General features: G+C 50.1%; 1 protein-coding gene across 4 annotated transcripts in view; it reads right to left on the reverse strand.

Annotated features, from left to right (window-relative positions):
* Limk2 (LIM domain kinase 2) overlaps positions 1-23,069 on the reverse strand; it is a 69,847-nt gene that overhangs the window by 16,775 nt on the left and 30,003 nt on the right. For 2 of the 4 annotated variants that reach the window (XM_052736318.1, XM_052736317.1), the window contains exons 1-4: positions 14,103-14,531; positions 2,851-2,986; positions 1,301-1,410; positions 308-532 (exon numbers count right to left, since the gene is read on the reverse strand). In XM_052736318.1, the coding sequence (XP_052592278.1) occupies positions 308-532; positions 1,301-1,410; positions 2,851-2,986; positions 14,103-14,155 (524 nt within the window). In that variant the 5' untranslated portion in view covers positions 14,156-14,531. Of the gene's footprint in view, positions 1-307; positions 533-1,300; positions 1,411-2,850; positions 2,987-14,102; positions 14,532-23,069 lie in introns of those variants that run through there. The other 2 variants (XM_052736316.1, XM_052736315.1) reach the window with 1 other exon arrangement.

Here is a 23,069-nt window from a genome sequence, read left to right on the forward strand (position 1 = left end):
TATGAGCCCGTGGGGGCCAATCTTATTCAAACCACCACAAGTAGGGAGGAGAGATGACAATCAAACTGATACACATTAATCAAGCCAGATAATTTCAAGGAGCAAAAAACGATCTGAAACCTGACACCAGAAAGCTGAGAAGGCAGGCTTAAGTATCAGGCAGGAAGCAACTTGGACAGAAGAAATATGAAGTGCCAGGAGAAAGGGGAAGGTGAGAATGGAGGAAACTCCACAAGTCCTGGGCCCTGAGGGGATTACCTGTGGACTCTTACCATGAGCCTCTGCTGCAAGGCTCTCAAATACTCACTCTTTCACTTGCACGGTGGTGGCATAGTTAGAAGAGGCACTTTCCACAGACACGGAGAAGCCACGTCTGCACTCGGTGGTGGCCCCGGTGGTGGCCCCGGTGGCGGCCCCGGTGGCAGCCGGCATGGAGATGAGTGTGACAGAATAGGGCAGCTGGTCCTGGACGGACTCCGTAGACAGCCTTTCAAACATGGGTGCCAGCACCACCTCATTGTGGCACTTCCCACTGGGGAGAGGGGTAGAGAGGGAGCTGAGATCCTGCAGGCCAACCTGGAAGTCTCCAGCAACCACTGTGTCATGTGGCTTGAACAACATACCCAGTCTCACCACTACTCTCTTTGCTACTACAAGTCTTGATGGCTGTGCAGAATGAGGAGTCTAGGACTTGGGTGGCAAGCTGGGACAGCAGCAGAGAGAACACTGGGAGAACCCTGGCCTGGAGGTGAGATGGGCTGGGTTTTCTTCATCTCTGCCTGACTCACAGTAAGAACCGCGTCCTAGACTCTTATCCCCTCCATGGGCCCAAGCAAATTTTTTTTGTTAACCAAGACAGTTGGATAGGGGGATATGGGTGAACTCTAGAGTCTTTTCTTTTTCTTTTCTTTTTTTTTTTGAGACAGGGTTTCTCTGTGTAGCTTTGCGCCTTTCCTGGATCTTGCTCTGTAGCCTAGGCCGGCCTGGAACTCACAAAGATCCGCCTGACTCTGCCTCCCAAGTGCTGGGATTAAAGGCATGCGCCACCACCGCCCGGCAGGTCTTTTCTTTAATGTGAAGCTGCTCCTAACAGGGCACTCCCTACCCATTTTCTCCCTCTGGGAGGATTACAGGACAGAGTGAAGTCATGTGACAGGTAAGGATGGATGGCAGAGTGATGCTGTCTAGCAGCCCTCCTAGGTCCCACCCCAATTGCCTTCACTCAACTCATACTGCTCCTGTGCTCCTGTCCCACTTTCCTGGCTGCTATTACTGAGGAGGACACACAGGGACATCTTACCAGTAGAGTGTGGCATGCTGCACCAGGGCATACGCATCCCCATCCTCAATGATCACCTTGCAGCTCATGCAGGCAAAGCACTCTGGGTGGTATTTAAACTCCCCAGCCACCTGTGAGCAGATAGGAAGAGCAGAGAAGAAGAAGTGAGCTATGACTTTTGTTAGAGTGGATGGAAATAGTGGCGGGTGATTGACCTCCATCACCAAAATCAACTCTTTCCAAGGAAGGATCTGCAGATCCCAGCCAAAATCCAGGCTTTGCATCGCCGTCCTGGAGTTTCTGCGGAAGTGACAAGTGGATGTCTCCTGCCGCTCTGACACCACAAAAAACTGTTGGTCTCAGTCAGGAGACCATGTTCCCCAAGGTAATCACTCCTACTGCAAAGGCTCACCATTCCTCCAGCACAGGGCTGTCATGTTTGTCTCTACTTGAACCCCACTGCACAGAGCAGCAACAGGCAGCAGAACCTCTCCTCTGCCAGTCCATTCTGGTTCCCACCATCCAATTCCCTGGTCAGGACCTGGGTACACCCTCCTCTCTACCTGTCACCCTGTCCTGTAAGGCTTCATCTCACTGCACTCTTCTCCCTCCCTCCTGTCTACTCACCCAGGCCCAACAGTGCACTGTAAAGTCTTTGGGGGGTAGAACAGACACTGTACTGCTAAGCTGTCATGTGTGGTTGGAGCTCACCGAGAAACTGGCTCTGGAAGTGGGGCTGCCCGCTCCTATTTCAGACCTAAGCATATTTGTCCCAAAGTGTCTTCCAAGATCCCTTGTCTGGAGTCGGGCTTGCTCCCCTCCTCGATCCGACAGGGAGGGAAGAGATTGGCAACACAGCCCAAGAAGGAAAACACTGTGTCCTGAGACTCAACAGAGGTTACTGCTGTTATTTCATGATATAAAATGCTGAAGGAATTTTATAGAGAAGCTGGAAGTTCCCCAGGATGCTCATCTATGGAGAGAAAGCTCAAGAGGAACACTGACTGCTTCCAGTTTCGGTTGGATGTTGTACACGCCCGATTTGATGTCACCTTTCTGTTATTTGTCCTTTACTTGAAAGCTGAGGGGACGCTCTGCTCTCCCTGGGACTCTTAATCACTGAGGAGTCTCTCACTAAGGAACTGCAGCTGGCTCCCTCCCTGGGTCCCAGGCATTCTGCCGGGAGTTTGTGAACCTCTGATTTGATGAGGCCGCTCCTGTGGTGTCGACTAGGAGTTATGACACCTGACAGGTGTTTGCTGGGGGTCTGCTACATCCTACTAGCTGCCACACTACTCATGCTTTACTTCTGCTTGCCATATACTTAAACTCCCTGGCTGGAAGCCAAGCACAGCTATCACAGATGGTCCTTTGGACCACGCAGAACAGAGGGAAGGCCAGACATGTCTTTTAAGAAGGGCTCCACAGACACCCATAGTTGAATGAATGATAAAGGACAGACCCTTGCTGATGAAAAGACAGCTTGATGACTGACCATGGGGAACTGGGAAATCAATCACTGTGGACTGTGACGGGGAGAGGGGTGGGGAGGTGTAGGAGGGCCCCCTCACCATGGCAGGTCCTGTCATCAGCAGGGAGCACCCATGGCAGAATTCTCCAAACTTGGCCCAGTAGTCTTTGTGACAGTAGAGCTTCCCATCCTTCTCGTAGTACCAGTTGGTGAGGGATTCCTGGCATTCTGAACACCTGCAGAGCCAGAAAAGAAAATGCAATTGGGTTTCTAGAACAAGCCCACAGGTGGTCCTTGGCTCCCAGTTTCATGACAGAATGGGCACTCCTCTCCTCTTCCAGAGACAGGACTCAGGAAAGCTACAGCTTAATGCCGCCCCCCACCCCCCAGAGACCTGCTTCAGAGCTAGCAGGGCTCCAGAAACCAGATGTGCTGAGTTGCCTGGCCCCGTGAGCAGATGCTGTGGGGCCCCGAGGCCTGTGAGAAAAAACAGTCCTCCCCTAGAAAAATGCACATATAATTTATGTGTGGGGTGTGTGGGTCCCTCAACTCCACACACAACCCCAGTTAAGAACCTTTGATCGCTGGGCGGTGGATCTCTGAGTTTGAGGCCAGCCTGGTTTCCAGGACGGCCAAGGCTACATAGAGAAACCCTGTCTCAGAAAAACAAAAGTAAAAACAACCTTTGGGGGCTGGAGAAATGGCTCAGCTGATAAGAGCACTGGTTGCTCTTTCAGAGGACCCGGGTTCAATTCCCAGCACCCACATGGCAGCTCACAACTGTCTGTAACTCCAGTTCCAGGGGATCTGACACCCTCATACAGACATACATGCAGGCAAAACACCAATAGATATAAAATAAGAATAAATCATTAAAAAATGTGTCTTTTTTTTTTTTTTAAAGAACCTTTAATCTAGATAGATGTTTCAATAACCAACAAAATTTCAACCAACCCCAACTTCAAAACCAAGTCACACTATGGTGTTTTGTTTTGTTTTTTGTTTTTTTTTGTTTTTTTGAAACAGAGTTTCCTGTGTAACAGCCCTGGCTGTCATAAACTTGCTCTGTAGACCAGGGTGGCCTCGAACTCAGAGAGATCTACCTGCCTCTGTTTCCACTATCCATTGCCACCATCGCCTGGCATTAATAATGTTCTTGGAGAGAGAAAATGAGGGGGGAAAGGAAAGAAAGAAAAAGCTAGGCATAAAGATGTTCGTCACCACTGGGTGGTGGTGGCACACGCCTTTAATCCCAGCACCCAGGAGGCAGAACCAGGCAGATGTCTGTGAGTTTGAGGCCAGCCTGGGCTACAGAGTGAGTTCCAGGACAGGCACCAAAACTGCACAGAGAAACCCTGTCTCAAAAACAAAAACAAAAAACACCCAAAACAAACAAACAAACAAACAAACCCAGGACAGGATGGCTCCAAGGTATGGTTGGGGGAAGGTTTTTATTATAGATATGAGGGAGACTACAGCCAGAGGCATCTGGAAGAGTCCAGAGCAGATAGTCAAAAGTAGAAAACTGCCGGGCGGTGGTGGCGCACGCCTTTAATCCCAGCACTCGGGAGGCAGAGGCAGGCGGATCTCTGTGAGTTCGAGGCCAGCCTGGTCTCCAAAGCGAGTTCCAGGAAAGGCGCAAAGCTACACAGAGAAACCCTGTCTCGAAAAAACCAAAAAAAAAAAAAGTAGAAAACTGAACATGGCCAGCAGACTGGACAGGGCCATGTGAGGAGAGAGATGGGGAGGTCAAGGGAAGACAGAGACTGGACAGACAAGACCAAGAGGGGCCGAGAGAGGAAGACAAAAGAACACAGCCAAACTGCCAGGGCGGTAAGGGAATGAGAAGCTGGGGGAGGGAGGCCCAGGAGCTGGAGAAGTTTAGGGTAGGGGGCGGCAGAGAAGAGCTAAGAGTCAAATGTACTTGTGATACTGAGTGAGCTGGGAAGCCAGCGTGCATTGGCATGCTAACAGGTACCACAGTTATAGCCATTTACCCTCAGTTTCTTTTGGACCCGATACATATACATAAAATTAAAATAATTAAAAATAACAAAAGATTTACTTCTTTTATGTGTATGTTTTGTCTGCATGTATGTATGTACACCATGTGCATGCACAGTGCCTAAGAAGGTCATCAGATCTCCTAGAACATGCAGTCAAGAATGTCCAGATGGGTGGCGGTGGCGCACGCCTTTAATCCCAGCACTTGGGAGGCAGAGGCAGGCAGATCTCAGTGAGTTCGAGGCCAGCCTGGTCTACTGAGTGAGTTCCAGGACAGCCAGGACTGTTACACAGAGAAACTCTGTGTTGAAAACAAACAAACAAACAAAAAAGAATGTTTGTGAACCATCACATCGGTGCAAGAACAAGTACTTTTAACCACTGAGCCATCTCTCCAGCCCCAATAAAACAAAATCCAAAAAACAAGCAAATGAAAAAACAAAACTTCATCAGGCTTGGTGGTATGGTGCACGCCTTTAATCCCAGCACTCCCCTGGTCTACACAGATAGTTCTAGGACAGCCAAGCTACACACAGAAACCCTGCTCCCCCCAAAAAAAAATTCATCAGGCAAATTCAGCACATGAGTGTGGTGATTTGGATAAGGATGGCCCCCACAAGCTCAAATATTTGAATGCCTAGTCACGGGAGAGTGGAACTGTTTGAAAAGTTTAGAAGGATGAGGAGGTACGTCCTTGTTGGAGGGAGTGTGTCACGTGTCTTTTCACAGCAACAGAACAATGGGTAAGACATGGGGTGAGTGAGGATGGCTGCAGAGGTGACTGGTTTAACTTTGATAGAAAGCTAACATGGCGGGTGGACGGATGCAGAAGGCTTTTTGTTGTTGTTTGACACTGGGTCTTTTTTAAAAAAAATTTTTTTTAATATATTTTAACATTATTTTTATGTGCATTGGTGTGAAGGTGTCAGATCCTGGAGATCTGAACTTACAGTTGTGAGCTGCCATGTGGGTGCTGGGGATTGAACCCGGGTCCTCTGGAAGAGCAGCCAGTGTTCTTAAACATTGAGCCATCTCTCCAGCCCTTGACACTGGGTCTTATGTAGCTGAGGTCAGCTTCAAACTCTGCTACAAAACTAAAGATGACCTTGAACTCCTCCATGCTGGGAGTATGAACATGTGTGCCACACACATCTTTTTTTTTTTTTTTGTTTTTCGAGGCAGGGTTTCTCTGTGTAGCTTTGCGCCTTTTCCTGGAACTCACTTGGTAGCCCAGGCTGGCCTCGAACTCACAGAGATCCGCCTGGCTCTGCCTCCCGAGTGCTGGGATTAAAGGCGTGCGCCACCACCGCCCGGCCAAGCCACACACATCTTACAAAATACTTTTTGAGCCAGACTTGTCTGGCACATGTCTTTAATTCCAACACTCAGGAGGCAGAGGCAGGTGGATCTCTGTGTATTAGAGGCCAGCCTGGTCTATACAGAGAGACCCTGTCTCAAAAATAGTATTTTTTAAAGATTTGCATACAAATATACATTGTATATTCAAGCAGATTCCTTCCCACACGTGGCTTTAGGAGGGGCTCACATTGAGCTCCGAGTTTCACGAATCCTAGGCCAGCACTATCAACTGAGTTACACTAGCTCGGCAGACAGCTTACCACTATTTCTTGTGTTCATATATATGGTGTGTGCGCACGCGCTCACACATGCGCAGGTAAGAAGACAGCTCTGTTGAGTTGATGATCTGCTTCTACCTTTATGTTCTACCTTGTGTTCCAGGGACTGAAACCCGGTGACGAGGCCTCTACACTGAGTCAGCCTTCTGGCCCCTAGCAGAGGGTTCTGCTGTTGTTGTTTTAAGTTAATTTTCATCAGGGGATGGTAGAACACGCCTTTAATTCCAGAATTTGGGAGACTGAGGCAGGATGATCTCCATGAGTTTGAGACCTGTATATGAGTTCCAGGACAGCCACATAGTAAGGTCCTGTCTTTTATTTAAAACAAAAACAAAAAACTTCCTTTCTTTTTCCCTTTTTCTGAGATGGGATCACATGTATCCCAGGAAGGTCACAAAAGCACAGCGTAGTCCCAGGGCAGACTCCAGCTCCCAGTTCTGCCTCTACCTCACTACAATAACAAGCGAGGCCACCATGCCTTGACATTGTCGTTAATATTTTCTCCTGCCCTCTCCTTTCCTGAGACACTTCTATTATTCTCACTATGTTGGTTAAACTGGCCTCAAACTACTTGGCAAGATTCGGAAAAAGCCCATTTGATTGGAATTGTAAATTTCAGAATTGAGCATACACAGACACATTTTTTTGTTTTGTTTTGTTTTTGCTTTTTGAGACAGGGTTTCTCTGTGTAGCCCTGGCTGTCCTGGAACTCACTCTGTAAACCAGGCTGGCCTCAAACTCAGAGATCTGCCTGCCTCTGCCTCCCGGGTGCTGGGATTCTAGGTATGTGCCACCACTGCCCGGCCACAATTTTTAATATTGTAATTAGCCAGAGTTCTTTTCTTTCCTTGACAATTTAAGGCTTTTTCATAGTTTATTATACCATTTTTCCATTTAAGTGTGTCAGCACTATATAAAGATTGATTCATTTTATGTGTGTGAGTGTTTGACTTCATGTGCGTCTGTGTACCATGTGTGTGCCTAGTGCCCGTGGAAATGAGAAGGTGTCAAATCTCCTGGAAGGAGTTACAGATGGATGGCTGTAAGCAGCCAAGTGGTACCGACCTGAAAGCAGGTCCTCCACAGGAGCAAGAACTGCTGAGCCATCACTCCAGCCCCCACAAAGAGCTGCTTAATAAAGTTTATAATAACAGATATGTTTTCTAGAAAGACACAGTAAACCAACACCTCAACCTTGGATTCAACTCTAGGCTGAAAACGGAAATTGCTATGAGCAACAATTTTGGTAACAACTGATAAATTTTTAATTAAGATTACAATTAGATTGTATGATGAAATTCATTAATTTCTTTTTCTTTCTTTTTTTTTTTGAGATAGGGTCTCACTATGTAGCTCTGGCTGTCCTGGAACTCTCTCTGTAGACCAGGCTGGCCCTGAACTCACAGAGAGCGGCCTGCCCGGCCTCTTGATGCTGGGATCAAAGGTGGGTGCCACCACGCCTGGTGTAATTGTTTATTTTCTTAGCCTTAAGAGGACCATCTGTCACCTGGTGCTAGTTCAGTCCGTCCAGGTGTGTTCTCAAGTGTGTCTGCACTGGCACCTTCCATCTCCTTCCTGAGCCTCCCAGCACACACAGCTCAGAGCCAGCCAGCGTACCTCCTTCCTTCCAGTTGGACTCTTTTTTATTGAGATGGGTCTTACTACGCTGCCCAGCCTGGTTCAAGAAAGATCTCAAGAGATCTTTCTGCCTAAGCCTCTCAAGTAGCTGGACCATAGGCATCTACAACTGTACGGACAGACTGCCTACCATAAGTGGCAAAGGCTTTGTCTCCCATACACTGGCTACATTCTTGCTTCTCAGAGGTTCCTGGCCCTGCCACTTACTAATCATGCCTGGGTAAGATACTTTACTTTTCCGATCAGTTCCTCACCTATAAAGAGACTGCTGGGAAAATTAGGTAATAGGTACAAATGCACAGACAGCTTATAGAAAAGGTCCAGTATATCAGGGACAAAGCAAATGTTAACTGAAATGAAAGGTGACAGCTCATATGCCACTGGACAGTCACTGTGCTATTAGGTAGCTTTGGACAACTTCTGTTCATTTTTACCTTTATTGAGACAGTCTTTCTATGTAATCCTGGGGCTTACTGTGCAGACCAGGCTGGCTTCCAACTCAGAGATCCTTCTGTCTCTGGCTCCTGAGTGCTGGGATTAAATGTGTGCCACCATGCCTGGCCTTGTTATTGGTTTTTTGTTTGTTTGTTTTGAGATAGAGGTTCACTCTGTAACCGAGGCTAGTCCTGAGCTCACAGCAGTCTTCTTGCCTCAACTTCCCACTATGCCCAGCTTAGACAAGTTCCCTTGGAGGGTGTTTTGGAGGTAGGGTCTTACTATGTAGCCCTGGCTGCCTTGGAACTTAGAGATATCCATCTTCAAGTACTGATATTAAAGGCATTCATCACCATGCCTGGTTTTCTTAGAAGCTTTGTTAGCCAGATGTAATTAACAGCCAATGTCAGAATCCTTCTCCAAGGTATAGCAGGACAGAGACTCATATAAAATAAGAACTGATCAAAATGCAGGGTTCTGGAGTGCTCTCCTAAGCTGATGCATCTGCCTAAGGCTCTGGGACCACAGTGCAAAAAGGGACAGAGAGATTGTTTCAGCCAGAGGAACAGGAAGTTGGTTTTTTGAGACAGTGTCTCTCTGTGTAGCCCTGGCTGTCCTGGAACTCACTCTGTAGACCAGGCTGGCCTCAAACTCACAGAGATCTCCCTGCCTCTGTTCCCTGAGTGCTGGGATTAAAGGCTTGCGCTGCCACCACCACCCGGCTAGGAACTGGAAGTCTGATGTGAAATTGCGTCTCCTAGGAATGCCAGAGAAGCTACTTGAGGTTCCCATCTCAGAACTACCATCTGCCACCTACCTGATCTTGGGCCAGTCCCTTTGTCTCTCATTTGTGAAATGGTAACATGGTCAAAAGCCTCAGAGTGGCTGTGTAGGTTAAATGGTTCTGGGCGGCTGTGAGGCATCCAGCAGGGATACACTAGAAGCAAGGGCTTCCTTCTTGCCTTCCCACCTCCTGACTTAAAGCTCTTGTGTAAGCGTCCTTCTCTTTCATCAGACTGTGAAGTCCTTGAGATTGAGACAGGGTCCTAGTCCCTCTCGGTACACTCAGCACCCAGGCCAAGGGCTAGGCAGAGTAGGCCTTCAGCAAATGTTTTCAAATTGAAAACGGTGTATGAGTATCAGGAACCGTGAGCCAAGGTGACAAAGGTACAACAAGGTACCAAGATCCCATGCCATCAGACCCGTCCTTCTCCAGTGTGCCACAGTGAAAGGCTGGTGCAGGCATATTTGTACCCAACTGCAGGCCTGGGCTGTTACACCCTCACAATGGTATGTGCGCCACCTCAGGGCATGCGAGCACCAGCACACACCCTCCTTTCTACTGCCAATATCCTGCTTTTGTTCACTGCAAGTAGCTCTTGCCAGGCAAGGGAACAGGCCGAGAAACAAGTGTAGGCATGCAGCAGACAGCCACACCAACCTGCTGGGAAGCACACCTGGCTGGAGAGCGACATCACCAATGCACATGTCATGTGTCAATGAATGCCTCTGCAGAGTACAGCCAGATATTGCCACAGGTGCCCGTGAAGTACAGGACGGTGAGCAGCTGACAGAACTGGCTGTAGGTCCCTTAAGCTCTGTTTTTGCCAAAGAACACAGTAAGACTCTCCGGCCACTAGAGACTTCCGAGTGCTAGCTTAGGTATATACAGTATCTGTGAGTAGTTGCTCAACATGCAAGTGAAGGAGCTGGGACCTGAATCTGTGGTACTTGGCTAGGAAGCCATCTCCACTGCAGCTTACCTCAGAGACACAGCATGTCTTAACTGCCAGGCTTCAGGATTCCTGTCTCCAATAACAAGGAGACTGGAACTATGACCGCTGACACCTGAGTGCTAGCCTTTTATGATGCTTTCCTTTAGTTCAAACAGTTAGTGTAACTGGTATCATTACCTCTCTTCATTCATTTACCCAGTGTTCTGTTCTCCAGTTGTAGTGTCTGTTAAAGAATCCAGAATACACCGTGGAAAGGAGGCACCACTCAAAGATGTCCCATCTCAGAGTCTCATAAGCCATGGCTTTTTCTCCCCCGAGCTTTCACAGGCAGCTGCCACCTCTCACTGAATCCAGTTACTTAATGACTCTCATGGAGCTATGAAAATTACAACAGGTGGAATGCCCCACGTGATGCTCACAGCAGGTGCCCAGGAAGTGTTCACTTCCTTCCTTCTCCAATCTGAGAAGAGCAAGGGCAAATGGATGTGGATCCTCTTCCCTTCCATGCCCAGGGAGTACGGATCTGCTTACCCAGAACTAAGCAGGCTTCTCAGGAGAAAAGGAAGGTCTACAGAGCCTTAGCAGCCAGGGCCTCATTACTGTGCATCTATAACACATAAGGACCAGCTGGCCAGATCAGTGCTGGGGGAAGCCAAGGGCTCCAGGCCCCACCTTCACACACATCCACATCATGTTTACAGGTAAGCTCTCAAGCCCATGGAGTCAGGGAGCTGACTCGGGCCATCACTTGGGGGGATTTATACATATGAAAGCACAGCCCTCCCATGTCCTGGGGAAGGCTGACTTGGATGCTCTCTAATCTCTGGAGAACAGCTCTGGCTGCGGCTGTCAGCCTCTTGTTTCTGAGTTTGCACTAGGCTGAGAAACAGAAAAAGAAGGTACATAACCTGAGGGTACCATGAAGTAGGGGTGCCAACTGTCCTTCAGGGCCCACAAGGGCAGGTATGAACAGGGGCTAGAGGTGTGGATCCACCACCACACAGCCCTCTGTTGCTTCTCCCTTGCTCATCCTATGGACTGAAATTGTCTGTAAACACACCACCACTCTGGTGGAGCATGTCGTTACCCAGTTTTTACAGAAACTACCAGACATACACCAAGCTCTGCTCAGCCACAGCATGCGCTGATGCAGCTCCTGTCCACGCCAGGGGGCTGGCGGTTCAAGCAGTTTGTGTAGCTTCACAGAGGGCTTCCTCTGTCCGGGAGGGGGAAAGTAAAGAAGTCTGCCTGCCTCTGAGGAGCCAAACAAGTTACAGTTGGGAATCATTCACCTGATCCGAGCCCTTCGGTTTTCAGATAGTCTCAGAAGGCTGAAGGAGGCTGCCAAAGCTTACTGCTAAGTTGAGCGAGTTTTCTTTTTAGACATGGGTTGTTTTAGAATGCAAAGATGTGTTTTCTACAAGAGATAATGTAGAAAGCAAGCTCATTAAATCAATGTTGGACATTAAGGGGAAGTCTATAATAGGGAATTCCTTTAAAGATGGGGTTGTGGGGGGGGCACCCGTCCCTCCCTCGACTGAGGAACATAACTCAGTGACAAGAGCTCCTACTGATAAGTGTGTGAACCGGCGGCGGCACCAGCACTAGACAGAAAGACCACTCCCTAATTTACATCTTCCGTAAATGTCAATCTGAGGTGTTTCCTTACCTGGGAGGGCCTAAGAGTGGGCCATGCCACTCATACGAGTGCCAGGCAAGGAAGACGATGTGCTGCCCTCTGCAAAAGCGAGGCCTGCCAGGCAGAGGGGTGTACAGCATGTACAGAAATGACATCCTTCATTCCCGTCTCCCTCTTTCTCCATCACATGGTCACGCCTGATCACGTCCCATGGAATCTGGTTGCGTCACCTTCTTTGCAACCACAGCCCTAGAACTCGTAGGGACTTTACTCCTCCGGAGGCCTGAGGGTCAAGGACTTAACTTGTTTGACACAATGCAGGAGGGGCTCTGGTTCAGGAGCTCAGGAAGTCTCATCCCTGCATTCTGCGTAGGAATGAACAAACAGGCCTGGGGAGGGGACAGGCACTGGGACACAGAGGGACACACGAAGGAGGGGGCTGATGGGCGGCAGCTTTATGACCAGGTAGTGATTTAGCCTGAAAGCTTGGAAAGTGGAGAGTCCAGGCAGTTCCGCCCCCGGGGCACAAAGCCCCATGCGCAGGCTCTCCCTTCAGCAGCAGCTTCAGGAATGTGGCCTCTCATTTAGGAGAGGGCAGAGGGTCTACTGCAAGTCAGTGCCCTTTTGATTCCAGCTGGGCAAACAGAGCCTGGGGAATGGAGGTGAGGTCATCAGGTTTCCCAGAGGCTGGCGTAGAACAAGACAAAGGACTGTTGGACCTGGGAGGCCTGGGGACCTCGCTCTCAAAAGTTCATTACCTGATCCAGCTCCAGCTCCAGAGAAGCCTCATGACCACAAGGATGAAAAGGGCACACTGTTCCTGGTCGCTAAAGGAACAACCCTTCCCCCCAGTCTCCTTTCCAGGATTTAGAGAAACAAGGACCTGAACAAACAGTTACTATAACACTTGGGCAAAACCTATCTCCTAAACTCGAGATCAACTTCTTTCCACAAGTCAGAAAAAACCAAAACCAAAACCAAAAACCTCTTCAATAAACCAGGCAAAAACATCCCTTTTCTGCTCTGTTGGGGGAAAAGTAAACCTGACAACAGATATGTGAGGGAGAGGTGGACAGAGGGAGGTGCAGGCCCCTGGCCCCCCAAGGATGAGAAACTCCAAAACCAAAACAAGCCAGGTAAGGGGACCTTGCGGACTGCTGCTGTTGAGAGCCTGGTCGCTTCATCAGTCAAATGGGGCTACACAGTCTCTCTCTCGGGCTGGACAGACCAAAGGGTAAATAAAGTGCCTAGCAGGATAGCTGCTGTGCTCAATATCCAGACCAGCCCCCCCCCTCACAGACTGTGCGCTTCCCAACACTCCACAAGGGCCCAGTCATTCACTGAAACCTCGTGGTAGCTGCTCTTCTGCCCAGGGACAGTCACAGATTACTATCTGTGTAGTGTCACAGATTACTATCCTAGTGGTGAGATCTGGCCACCAAGCTGGGCTGGGGAAGCTGGATATCCTAGTGGTGAGATCTGGCCACCAAGCTGGGCTGGGGAAGCTGGAAGAGAAAAGTTAAGCAGGAATACCGGTGGAGGGGAGGCAGCCCTCAGAAAAACAGGTTTCTCCCAAAGAATAAAAACAAGCCCCACCCCAGGCAGGAATGGCTCCATTCAGAAGGGACCCAGAGGGCCAGAAACCCCCCAGGGAGTTTCTCTTGAAGGTGGGGCGGGGCAGAGAGCAAAGACAGACAGGTCAGAGGAAGAAAGTTTCACACCTCCTCATGAAAGGCCCCACAGAGAGCCCCTACCAATACTCAGACCTGGGGGCTGACCCAGAAACTCCATTCATGTGGGAGCTAAGAAACCATTCAAGGCCAGGGCAAATGTGCTTGCCATTACGAGAACACATATACAAGTGCCTACTGTGTACCAGGCTACCCACACCCAGGCCTTGCCAGCTTTCAGTTTGGCAAAACCTGCCCATCCTGCTTGTTGGGACAAATTCCTGGGCAGGCCGCACGGCCTGTAGGTAAGACATGTGAGGGTTACAGAATGGCAACCCATTTGTGCCTTCCTCAGAAACAGTAACACCAAGGTGTGTTAGCAAGGGGGGCCGGGCTCCCTCCGAGCTTCCTTCACCCCCCGGTTTTCAGGACATCGGAGTGCCCGTGTCCAGGCCGCTTCTGCTCTGGTATAAGCTCTTCGGGCAAAACCAGGGACAAGTGAAGTCAGAGGAGAACAAGGAGGACATCGGCCTTCCCCTCAGGGGCAGGGGCCAGGGGAGGGGAGGAGGAGGAGGACTTGGAGAGCAACTCACCTAAAGGGGTCTCTGGAGGTGAAGTAAGCCGGGACAGACAAGTAACTCCCCATCTTCTTCCCACACCAGATAAACAGGCTCAGCTGCAAGCCCGTCTGGGAGTGCCTCAGGCTGGCTGCAGGCGGCCACCATGACAGGCGGGGTTCCCGGCACCTCGGCGTGGAGCCGGCCGCCCGGTGCTCACCTCTGCCTCCGGAGCAGCAGGAGAGAGAGGACTCCAGGCCCCCGGCTCCCGGGCAGATTCCCGCAGGGGCACATGGCGGGTGCGTCTCCTCCCTAGTGCTCGGGAGCCCCGTGGCCCCTGGGGGCTGCGGGAGAAGCACCTCTCTCCAGCGGCTGCAGACACACAGGCATTCGGGGGCAGGGGCCGGGGACTAGCTGGAAAGGAGAGGCTGCTGTCAAGTCGGTCCCGTCCTGCGGTCCCACCCACCCGGGAGGAGGGAGGGAGGGAGGAAGAGGAGGGGCCCGGGCCGAAGCGAGGTGTGTGGTTGGAGCAGCGGTTAGGAAACAGACCTCGCAGCAAGGGGTGGAGCCCGGGCGGCAGCCAGGCTGCGGGCGAGCGCCGGAGACAATGACTGGAGCCGGCCGAGCGGCCACCGCACAGCCCAGGGCCACCGCACAGCCCAGGGCCGCCGCACAGCCCAGGGCCGCCGCACAGCCCAGGGCCGCCGCACAGCCCAGGGCCGCCGCACAGCCCAGGGCGGGACGGCGCGGGAGGGCCGACACATCCGAGTCCAGATGTCCCCAGGCCTGAAGAGCTGCCCCCGGGACTAACGCCGCCGAGACGTGAAAAGCCAGCTAAGGCAGAGCTGCACCCCCAGGAGGTGGGGGGGGGGGGCTCTCCAGGAGAGGAGGCCGCTCCCTAGAAGCATCTTCAGCTCTGGGCTGGTGGTCTCTTGTTCTCTCCCGGGGTTGGGACTCCCCATCCACCTACTCCCTCTGCCTGGTCTGGGGACAGCCTCAAGAAGCTGGTCACTTCCCCACTGGGGCGGGGCTGTGCTGCGGACAAGGAAACAGGGCCCAGAGGATGCATTCTCTGAGATGGGATTATCCCCACGTATATTCTAGTGAGGTGACAGGAGATGAGGTGACTCGCTGACGGCCAAAAGCCAATCAGTGGGGAGGCTGGGCTACCCAGCTTCCTTCTGACTGTGTCCCCTCACTCATTCCCATAAGCCATCCACTGAGCCCAGTAGGCACAGGTGTTTCTTCCCGTGTGTCTGGACTAATCAGAGCCACCTGAGAATGGGAACCCTCAATCACAGTGGTCTGTGAGGAGCTGTCATGACTGATGATTGACGTGGGAGGGCCCATCAGGTGAGTCTGGGCTATATAAGAAAGCTAGCAGAGGGCCAGGTATGGTCGCCTACACTTTGTGTGTGTGGGGGGGGGGGGGCAGTTTGAGACAGAGTTTCTCCATGTAGTTTTGGTGCCTGTCCTGGATCTCACTCTGTAGACCAGGCTGGCCTCGAACTCACAGAGAGCCGCCTGGCTCTGCCTCCGAGTGCTGGGATTAAAGGCGTGCGCCACCATCGCCCGGCTCATTCTTTATTTCTTAAAAATTACCTAGCCTGGCGGTTGTGGCGCACACCTTTAATCCCAGCACTCAGGAGGCAGAGGCAGGTGGATCTCTGAGTTTCAAGGTTAGCCTGGTCTACATAGCAAGTTCCAGGACACCCAGGGCTACACAGAGAAACCCTGTCTTGGGAAACCAAAACAACAACAGAAAAGCCTTTGTATAGCATACACGTTACACCCACTGAACAGACAACAAAACCAAGGTTCTGAGGGAGTTATTGCCAGCTTGAAAACAGACATCTTGTCAGTAGTGAGGATGGATCTCAACCCCCAGTAAGAATCTACAGTAGGGGTCAGAGCACTTTCTGTAAGGGGTTAGAGGTCAAATAGGTTCTACAGGTTATATAGACCCTGCCCCAGCTACTCAATATTCAACACCACAGCATCCGCAGTAAAATATAAACAGATGTGGCTATGTTTCAATAAAACTTTATTTGTGGATACTGATATTTGAATTTTGTATAATTTTCCAGTGTTGTGAAATAGTCCTTGGCTTTCTTGTTTGTTTACTCCCTAAACCATTTAAAAATGTAAAAATCAAAAGCAGTACAGAAACATGGTTAAATAAATGGCTTTGAGTGCTGGGTGTGGTATCCTAGCAGGGACAGGTGGATCTCTCTGAGTTTGAAGCCAAACTGGTTGTCATAGAGAGTTCCAGGCCAGCCAGGCTGCATAGCGAGACCCTGTTTCCAAAATACAATACAATACAAAAGGTTCTGGCATCTACACTGGATGCTGAATTCAGGTTTGTCTGTCTCCCACTGCAGACCACACTCCAGCTCTGGAAGCAGTGGGGGAGAGCAAGCCCTGGGTGGGCACTCAGCCGGCACCTCAAATTGCTCGCAACACTGTGTGTGAGTGACGTTTAATCCACTATTTGGTAGTGCTGTAGCCCACCCCCTCTTCTTTACAGAGGAAGGAACTGAGGTACAGAGAGGTTAAGTTGCTGACCTGAAGTTATCTAACTGAACAACCAGGAAGGGAAACCAGGATTCGAACCTAAGCTAGATAGTAAAGGCTGTGCTCTACCATGCTGTGCTGAGGAGTGCAGCCTGGGCCCAGAGTCAGACTGTCTGGGTTTGAATGCAACAATGCACTCCCTTACGCCCTTGGCACTGAGTCTGGAACACAGTAAGAGTTGATAAATGTTAGCTGGTAATATCATTAAGACTACTGTTCAACTCCTGCGCTAGCTATGTGGCCTTTAGCAAGCCCTGCCTCTGTCCAGGCTTTGGGTGAGGTCTCTAAAGAGCTTCCAACTTCAACATTTGTCATTCCTATGAGGTGCTGGTGGGCTCCCTGTTTCCCTTGGGTCTCAAGTTGAGATGAAATCTCTTGAGCCAGCCTTGAAGGAATCAGGATCTTGGCTGGGGGCCACACAAGAGCCACAGGCGAGTGAGATGGAGTGGAAGGGAGATATCACACAGGACAGACACTGAGGACTGCTGCAGGCTGGACTGCTGGAAGCTCTTTTTCTCACAGCTACAGAGCCCAGATGTACTACGCTCCCCTGTAATTCAATCGGGCAAGGGGGGAGCCCCTATTTAAATCTGGAACTAGCATCCAATTGCATCCTTTGATTTCCCTCTGCTGAACGGAGTGTAGACAGAAGAAAAGGCAAGACACAGAGGCCGAGGCCAGGGAGCCCCTGAGCATAACTCCTTTTGACATTTCACATGGCTCTGCGCTCCAGTGGCCGCGGGCTGCAGTGAGTCGGTGTCTAGGAATGCAGGCAGGAGGCTGCAGGCCTTCTCCTCTTCCCTCTCTCCTCACAAAGGATTTGGTGGGTGGATGAGTGGGGAACTAATAAGAGGATTTCTCAGCGCCATGTGAGTGCCTCCCCACTGGAAGTGCAGCAGCCGTCTCCCCAAGCTCTGGGCTGCAGCGGAAGCCCCTCCCAGGTGGAATCTATCTGACCCCCATAAATCTGGCTTTCAGGAGGTGCCTTTAAAGGATGGATCACCAGATGTAGGGAATGGCTGGCTACTCAGATGCTGGCTACTCAGATAGTGTGATTTCCTTCAGGCCAACGTCAAAGGGTCCAAACCCCTCAGAACCAGGAGGTGAAAAGTCACACTGTGTGTGTTGGGGGGAGGGGGGGTGATACACTTTCCCCTTCTGCCCCAGGAAAGAGAGCTGCTCTGACAGGTCCAAGGAGCAGCTGGGAGGGATCCAACAGTTACAGATGCCCAAGGCAACTACAAGGACCCTGGGACTCGGATAAAACGGCAAGATGGTGCTAAGCTCCTGCACATTTCACGATCTGGAAACGGATTGCCCAGAACCAGCGGAGACTCCAAGGTGCCTGCATTTGGGACAGGTTGAGGAACAGCTTTCAGATCTGATAGCCCCAAGTAATCATCCTGGTGAGGTGTGGTGAATGGACGAAACACCCCAACCTCTGCCTGGACGAGAGCTCTAGACAAATGGCCTGAAGCTCAGGGACCTGTGCTTGCTGCATGAGGCCCTCTGTTGGTGAGGAGGACTCTGTTGGTGAAGCAGGGAGAGGATGCAGCTTGCTTCCTTTCTTTACACCATGCTGGAGACTACTACTTGAGCACACTGGGCAAACATTCCACCACTATATATATATATATATTTTTTTTTTCTTTTTTAAAGAAAAATTTAAATTTTGAAATAGGATCTCATAATGTTGTCAGGCCAGCCTTGAACTTGTGATCCTCCTGTCTCAGCCTCCCTGGTAGCTACAGGCATACATATTACGGCTGTCTGGGGACCTGCCTCTTAATTTTTGCTGCTAAACACAGCCATCCCTCTGAGCAGACCATCTCTCTGGTCCCTGTTCCTCCAAGCTCCAGCTTGCTTTCTAGACTTTGGAAGCACCTAGAACACTTAGCGCATGCCCCACTAGTTTTATGTCAACTTGACACAAGCTAAAGTTATCTTAGAGAAGGGAACTTTAATTAAGAAATTAACTCCATATGCCTTTAATCCCAGCACTCAGGAGGCAGAGTCTCCGAAATCCAAGGCCAGCCTGGTCTACCTTGAGTTAGTTCCAGGACAGCTAAGCCAGGGCTACTACACAGGGAAACCCTGTCTCAAAAAAACCCAAACCCAAAACCAAAGAAGAAAGGAAAAGAAAAAAGAAAGACAAAAAATGCCTCCATAAGATAGTACTGTACACAAGCCTGTAAGGCATTTCCTTGATTAGTGATTGATGGGGAGGGCACAGCCCATTGTGGGTGGGGCCACCCTTCGGCTGGTGGTCCTGGGTTCTATAAGAAAGCAGGCTGAACAAACCACGAGGAACAAGCCAGTAAGCATTACCCTTCCAAGACATCTGCATCAGCTCCTGCCTCCAGGATCCTGCCCTGTTTGAGGTCCTGTCCTGACTTCCTTCGATGATGAACTACAATGTAGAAGTGTAAGGCAAATAAACCCTTCCTCCCCAGCCATAGAAACCCTAACTAGGACACCAGAGGACTCCCCTACATGCTTATCCATTTCACTTTTGGATAGTGCGACAAGAAGCAGGGATGAGGGAACACGTGCTTTCTGCCATTTACACACTGCTTTACCTTCTTAGAATTCCTTAGCACAAACCGCTCACACAATCCCCCCCCCCCCACTATCATCCCACCAAAAAGCCTGGCAGGAACACCACACCAGGACCTGAGGCTGTCACACTAATTCCTCCACCAGACAGGCTGCCCTGACCACAACTGGCTTCCCTCAGCTGTCCCCAAACCTCTGTTCTTAGCTCCTTCCACAGCGTCCTGTACCTTTACCTGGCAGCTGCCTCTTTTCCTCTCACCCAACTATGATGGAGCACTCATTCTCCTTTAGGAAGGGTTTCCTCGACATATCTTTACACCCACCACACAGAAGCATGGTTCTGTGGCCATGTCTGGCCACTATTCTGCCGTATCAGACTACCTGAGGGTAGGTGCCAGGTACTAGGTTTTGGCACAACACAAGCCTAGCCGTGTGCTCAGTAAATATGACTCGACTCTCAGTGTGAGTGATCACAGTCCTAGAGATGGACGATGAGGTATTTTCAGCTCACAAAGGATTTCGGTCCCTCACAAACGTTGGGGCAGGGCAAGCCGGCTCAGAGATGTCAGGAAACCCACAACGTTCACATGAATGGACGTACAGGGCTGAGGTAAAAGTAGTGTCTGCCCATCTTAAATCTCAAGGCCTTTCTCCTACACAGACCCAATCAAAGATTTGGGAATCCTGCCTCTGGAACCCAGGACCTGCACTGATACGCGTGCTGGGTCCCGTTTTCCAGCCCCTCCCCCACATTTGTATTGCGAGGGTACAAGGAAAGAGTATCAAACTCCTGGGAAACCCACAGAGACTTTCATGACCACCAAGTCCCTGAGAACTGGAAATATCAACTTCCTGCAGAGCCTAAGCAACTGGCTCCTCTCCCAGGTGTTCACTGCCCACCTGTCCATCATCTGCCCAGAACTTTTGTGGAGATGATTTTCTCAGTCGGTAAGATCATAAATTTACTTTTTCTAGGATCTCTCTTTCCCTGTTTTTAAAAAAACCTGGGCCAGTTAGCCGCTTCTGTTTGTATTTTACTGAAGATTGTCATCTGGACAGACCCTGAGGGAGCGATCATTAGCCTCTGGGTATGATCTCCAGTCTCTCTCCGTTACCAACAGCTTCCACCACTGTAGATGCTTTCTCATTGCCCCTTTTCAGTGTGTTAGGATGATTTTCTCACACTAATAATTTGGACACATCATATAACTGGGTGCTACTGTACATTTTGGGTTCCCTATCTGCCTTCCTAATTTCACAGTCATCTTGGACTCCAGTACCACCACCACCACCACCACCACCACCACCACCACCACCACCACCCCACACCCCGCAAAAGATGGGTGCTCCAGAAGTAGTGGGTGCTTAGTTTTCCACTATGGAGTTCCACAAGCCAGACAAAGAGGTGAGCTTGGTATGCACGCATGTATATATTGCCTGCCATTAAATTATCTTGGTGGGGGTTGCCACCTCCTTTTTACATATGAAGAAATGAAGGCTTTTCTTCACTTGAGAAAGTTGTCCAGAGTCTCGTGTATGAGAACTGGCAGGGCTAGGCTTTAACTTGAGTACTGAATTTTAGGTTCAATGCACTGAAGTTGTCGTAAACAGCTATTCTGTGCTTACTTCGTAATCACAGTGGTATTTTTCAAGGTGTGGCTGAAAGAACAGCTATCCTGGAGTCCATTAGGAAAATGAAGATATCCCTGGAACCACCCAGGCACACAGCACTATAGTTTTTGAGGTTGGGGGAAAGATCTTGCATTCTACACAAGGCCTAGTAGTTCTGATCCACACTGAAGACTGAGAACACTGCTTGATTCTTTCCCAAGCGTTTCGCCCTTTGACTTCCTCTGACTGTCACCCTGGAAGTGGACAGGATAACCACTATCCTTCCCTCACCGCTAATGTCAGTGTCCAGACAGATGGTTCATTTTATTCTGAAGGCTGCTTGGTCACTGTCAGGGTGAGGGTTGCTTAAGCCTCAACTTACTGGGGACTTCTGCCTTCCTAACGCTGTTATTATTCATCTGAAACTCCATGGTAGCTGTCTCTCTCTTTTTGCAATGACACTGTATGGAAGATGAGTTTAGAAGACACGGACATTCTGTGCAAACTGGAGTTGCAGGTGTAACTCAGTGATAGAGCCCTTTTCTAGGATGCAGGAGGCCCTGGGTTCCTTCTCCAGCAACACACGCATGCTCACACATGCAAGCTCAAACAAATGCATACTGCTGACTTTGAAACCAGTGGTCACTTCTTCAAGAGTCTGTCACCAAGGAAGTGGGATGGTGGACCTCTGATCCAATCACAAGCGCTTTAAAACACTGTTAAGGCGGTGGAGCCAGAATATGACAGAGACACAGAAGAAAAAAATCGCTAATTTAGTCTGACATGGGATGCTGGGAGCTGTTTTGGTGATTGTGAGGGACAAGGAAACCAGAGAACTGTGCAGTGGCACAAGCCTTGCATCCCAGCACTCAGGAGACAAAGACGGGAGGATCTCTGAGTTCGAGGCCAGGACATGAATTCCAGGACAGCCAAGGCTATGTAGAGAGACTCTGTCTCAAATTCCTGCCCCCCCCCCCAAAGAGAGAGAATTTGTTAGCATGCCTCTAGCACTACCCAGAGAGGGGGGGTCCTGATGTTTGGTGGGGGAGAAGGAAGAAAAACATGGCAGTGGACTGCTACAGCAGGAAAGGGGGGGAGGGCTTGGATGGTTCAACACTCGATCACATTACAGACACAGGTCTGTTTGTGTGTTTTGAGACAGGGTTTCTCTGTGCAGCCCTGGCTGTCCTAGAATTCACCCTGTAGACCAAGATGGCCTCGAACTCACAGATCTGTCTGCCTCTGCCTCCCGAGTGCTGGGATTAAGGGTGTGCACCACTGCCTGGCTATTGACAGAGGTCTTACTTCATTGTCCACCTCAGAAGATAAGCTCCTGCCTGGGGGAGACTGCACAGTAGAGATGATGAGGGAGCACATGGGAAGGACTTTATTCAAGCTCTCTAAAACACCGTTTCCCACCTAGCACCCACTCTGACACTGCTCCATTCTAGTTCGCTAGCCATGGGGCACAAAGGTAGATTAGATATGGTTCCACCCTTGGAAAACTACTTGAAGACTTCAGCTGTATGTGCAAACAAATATAACAAGGGCTCTAGCTCAGTATGAGGAAGATTAACCAGGAGGGTGAAGAAAGTCTCCTCTGATTGGTGGGGGTGGACATGGGGTGGGGTTCCTCCAGAGGACGTGCTGTATCTATCAGCTGACCATAGCAGGCTGATTGCCAGGCAGACAAGAGACTTCTAGCTTGAAGGAACAACATAACTCTAAGCATATTCATCAGCTACAACGTAGTCCACACGTAAGCAGTGACCATAGAAGGGCGGGTGTGTGTGTGTGTGTGTGTGTGTGTGTGTGTGTGTGTGTGTGTGTGTGTGTGTGTGCGCGCATGCGCGCGCGCAGTGCTAGATCACTAAGGACTAGACCCTGGCAACTGAGCAACTAAAGATACTCACAGGCAATGAAGGGTTATCAGAAGCGTTTAAGCAAGTAGAGGTTCCCAACAGCTAGGAAATAATATCTGAAACACCAAGGAGAACGAACGCTCCTTTTCTGAGCTGTTTGAGCTCAAGTCTATAGCTAGCTCTTTTAGGTTCACATCAGGTTTGTTGGCCAAAGTGTTCGCCATCAGTAGACTATGCCTTTGTCCTGAGGCCACATCTCTATGAACCTGGTTACTTTAACCACTGACATCTATCTGTATGGCTGTGAGCACGTAGAATCAGATGGTGGCCCCTCTAGATAACCATCCACTGTTGTTTTGTGATGCTAATATTAGGAAATTCAGGGGCTGGGATGTGGCTT

This window comes from Peromyscus californicus, unplaced genomic scaffold (assembly GCF_007827085.1).
Source record: "Peromyscus californicus insignis strain IS unplaced genomic scaffold, ASM782708v3 Scaffold_13__1_contigs__length_99412109, whole genome shotgun sequence".
In the NCBI taxonomy this organism is placed as follows: domain Eukaryota; kingdom Metazoa; phylum Chordata; class Mammalia; order Rodentia; family Cricetidae; genus Peromyscus; species Peromyscus californicus.